The sequence below is a fragment of the Benincasa hispida genome, chromosome 11 (genome assembly GCF_027475165.1).
Source record: "Benincasa hispida cultivar pf3 chromosome 11, pf3_genome.v1.1, whole genome shotgun sequence".
Classification (NCBI taxonomy): domain Eukaryota; kingdom Viridiplantae; phylum Streptophyta; class Magnoliopsida; order Cucurbitales; family Cucurbitaceae; genus Benincasa; species Benincasa hispida.
In genome coordinates this window covers 57262814-57265176 of record NC_143488.1, presented here as the reverse complement: position 1 = coordinate 57265176, position 2363 = coordinate 57262814, and the positions used below count along the sequence as shown (strand labels likewise).

At 39.0% G+C, this 2363-nt stretch overlaps 1 protein-coding gene across 1 annotated transcript; it reads left to right on the top strand.

Annotated features, from left to right (window-relative positions):
- The first annotated feature begins 858 nt into the window (after positions 1-858).
- Positions 859-2093, top strand: LOC120091733 (transcription repressor OFP1-like). Its single transcript, XM_039049849.2, has one exon. The coding sequence runs from the start codon at positions 1023-1025 to the stop codon at positions 1971-1973; it is 951 nt and encodes a 316-aa protein (XP_038905777.1). The 5' UTR covers positions 859-1022; the 3' UTR covers positions 1974-2093.
- Positions 2094-2363: the final 270 nt, after the last annotated feature.

Below are 2363 nucleotides of genomic sequence, written 5' to 3'. Positions count from 1 at the left end.
CTTGAAAAACAACTATTTCTTTATTAAGAATAACCTGTGCAACTTTTCTATTCTCAAATCTCTCTTAATAAATAACAAATTCACTGTTTTCCCCCTTCATTCAACAACAATTGGCCACGTACCTCATGATCAATCAACGACACTAAAAATGAACTCCTTTCCGATTTTTCTCTTTTAATTTCGGTTTGACTTGTACAAAAAAAAAAAAAAAAGGGTATTTACATGTAATATATAATAAATGGTTAATGAAGAAGGAAACTAAAACTATCGACTTCCAAAACCAAGGCCATCTTGAAATCGAGTACAAACGAATCAAGTAATTTCAGAATTTCTATTTATAACAAAAAAAGCAAGGGTTGTTTCCGTCGTCGAGTTGTTTCGAAATAGTTAATACAAAACTGTGCATAAGCTTCCAAAAGAAAACAACGTCTTAGAAACTTGCATGTGAATGGTGATGTGGCACTAAGCAACTCACCTCTTATGAAAAGCACAAACACTATTAATTTTTTTAATATAAGATTTTCAACGTGGTGCATCTCTATATGGGTTTATCGTTTTTTATTGGATCTTAATTTCTTTTTATAGAATCGATTATTCTTTTCTTTTGACTTATGCACTGTGATACCATATTAGATGTAGGTAACTCATTTTAGTACGCCATGTAAAAATAATTAGCCAGCCTAAGGCTAATTGTTGGAAAATAAGTGAGGATATCGAACCAAATCCCAATTACTCAAATCCGATATTTGAATTTGAATTAAGCCTAGAACCTAATTATTGTGAATTAATAAAATAAAAAAAAGAAGGAGAAAATAAGAACGCCCGAAAGGTTAATAACAATGATTAGGGCGTAGGGGACTTTAATTTCAATTGAAGTAGGTGATTGAGCTCTCATAATCAAAGCTAAGCCAACTAACCATGTGGACCCCATATCCATTTGCCTTTATTTTAGGCCCCTCAGCCAGGAGGCTGAAGCAGAGGCAAAAATACGGTGGTGGGCGATCGAAAGAGAGAATATCTGGATGGGAAATTATAGGTTTAGGCTGTCGAATATGATGCCCAATTCATGGTTTGACAAGCTCAAAGACATGAGTATCATTAGACGAAGAAACCAAAAAAAGGAACCATGCTCCACTAATTCCCCCATTCTTCTTCACTCTCACCCTAGAAAATCCCATCATTTCCCCAGACAACCTCCTCCCAACTCTCCGCCTGAACCACCCAGAAAATCCTCCAAAGGAAAGCCCAGGCGAAGACCTTCTCCCGCCGCCGCTCGGACTTCACCCACCTTGCTCCTTACTTCTTCCCCTGGCTGTAGCTGCACCCGGACCGCGCTACAATCGGTCGCAACTGGCCCGACGCTGGAGGAGGAGGAGGAGGAGGATGGCAAAGCCGTCATTTTCGAAAAGGGACACAAAACTTCACCCAAAAAAATCAATGGCTCAGATGAAGAGTTGAAATCCCAGGTGGCGCTGATTGATCTTCCTCCAATCATTACGAGGTCGACAACGTCCTCGTCCAAACCTGACGAAACCGACGCAGCAGCAGATGGTTCCACGTGTCCGTCCGTCGCCATCTCAAAGAAGGATAAATCTTTTGCTAAGGAACCGAGGAGCAGCCCTTCGCGCCGGTTCCAGGTGAATTCTCCGGGACCCAAGCTTCGGATTATGAACTCTCCGAGAGTTTCGAGCAAGAGGTTTGGTCATGTTGGTCGCCGGAAAAGTGGGTCGGCGGCGGGGAAGAGAAGTTTGAGCGACAGCCTGGCGATCGTGAAGTCAACGAACGATCCACACAGGGATTTCCGAGAATCAATGGTGGAGATGATTGTGGAGAACAAAATCAGTGCGTCCAATGAATTGGAAGACCTTCTTGCATGCTATCTCTCTCTCAACACCGAAGAATATCACGACATAATCGTCAAAGTTTTCAAGCAAATCTGGTTCGACATGACGGACATTGGAGTTCACTATTAGTTTCTTTTCCTTTAATTTACCCAAATCAAATCGTCTTCTTCCTTTTTCCTCTTTCCTTTCTAAATCAAAATATATAACTTTAATTTAAAAAAGACCCAATAAATTGGCTTCAGCGTTTAATTTCTTGGTCCAAATTCCAAAATAATGTCTTTATTTTCTGATATCCACATGCTTCTACTCAACTTATATTAATATATATATATATATATATATATATATATATATTTCACTTCACTTTGTATGGATCTTAATTATTCTATGGGTCACCTAAAGTGATGAACTTTCGCACACTAATGATTGACATGACTTTTTTCATCGAATATTTATTTCTTCATCCAAACCGTTGTTATAACTAAAATGATCATTATGTAGAAGAAGGATTTCCTAACA

What these genes read in the sequence shown, in the direction of transcription:
- LOC120091733 (XM_039049849.2), top strand. Translation starts at nt 1,023, where the DNA reads ATGGGAAATTATAGGTTTAGGCTGTCGAATATGATGCCCAATTCATGG.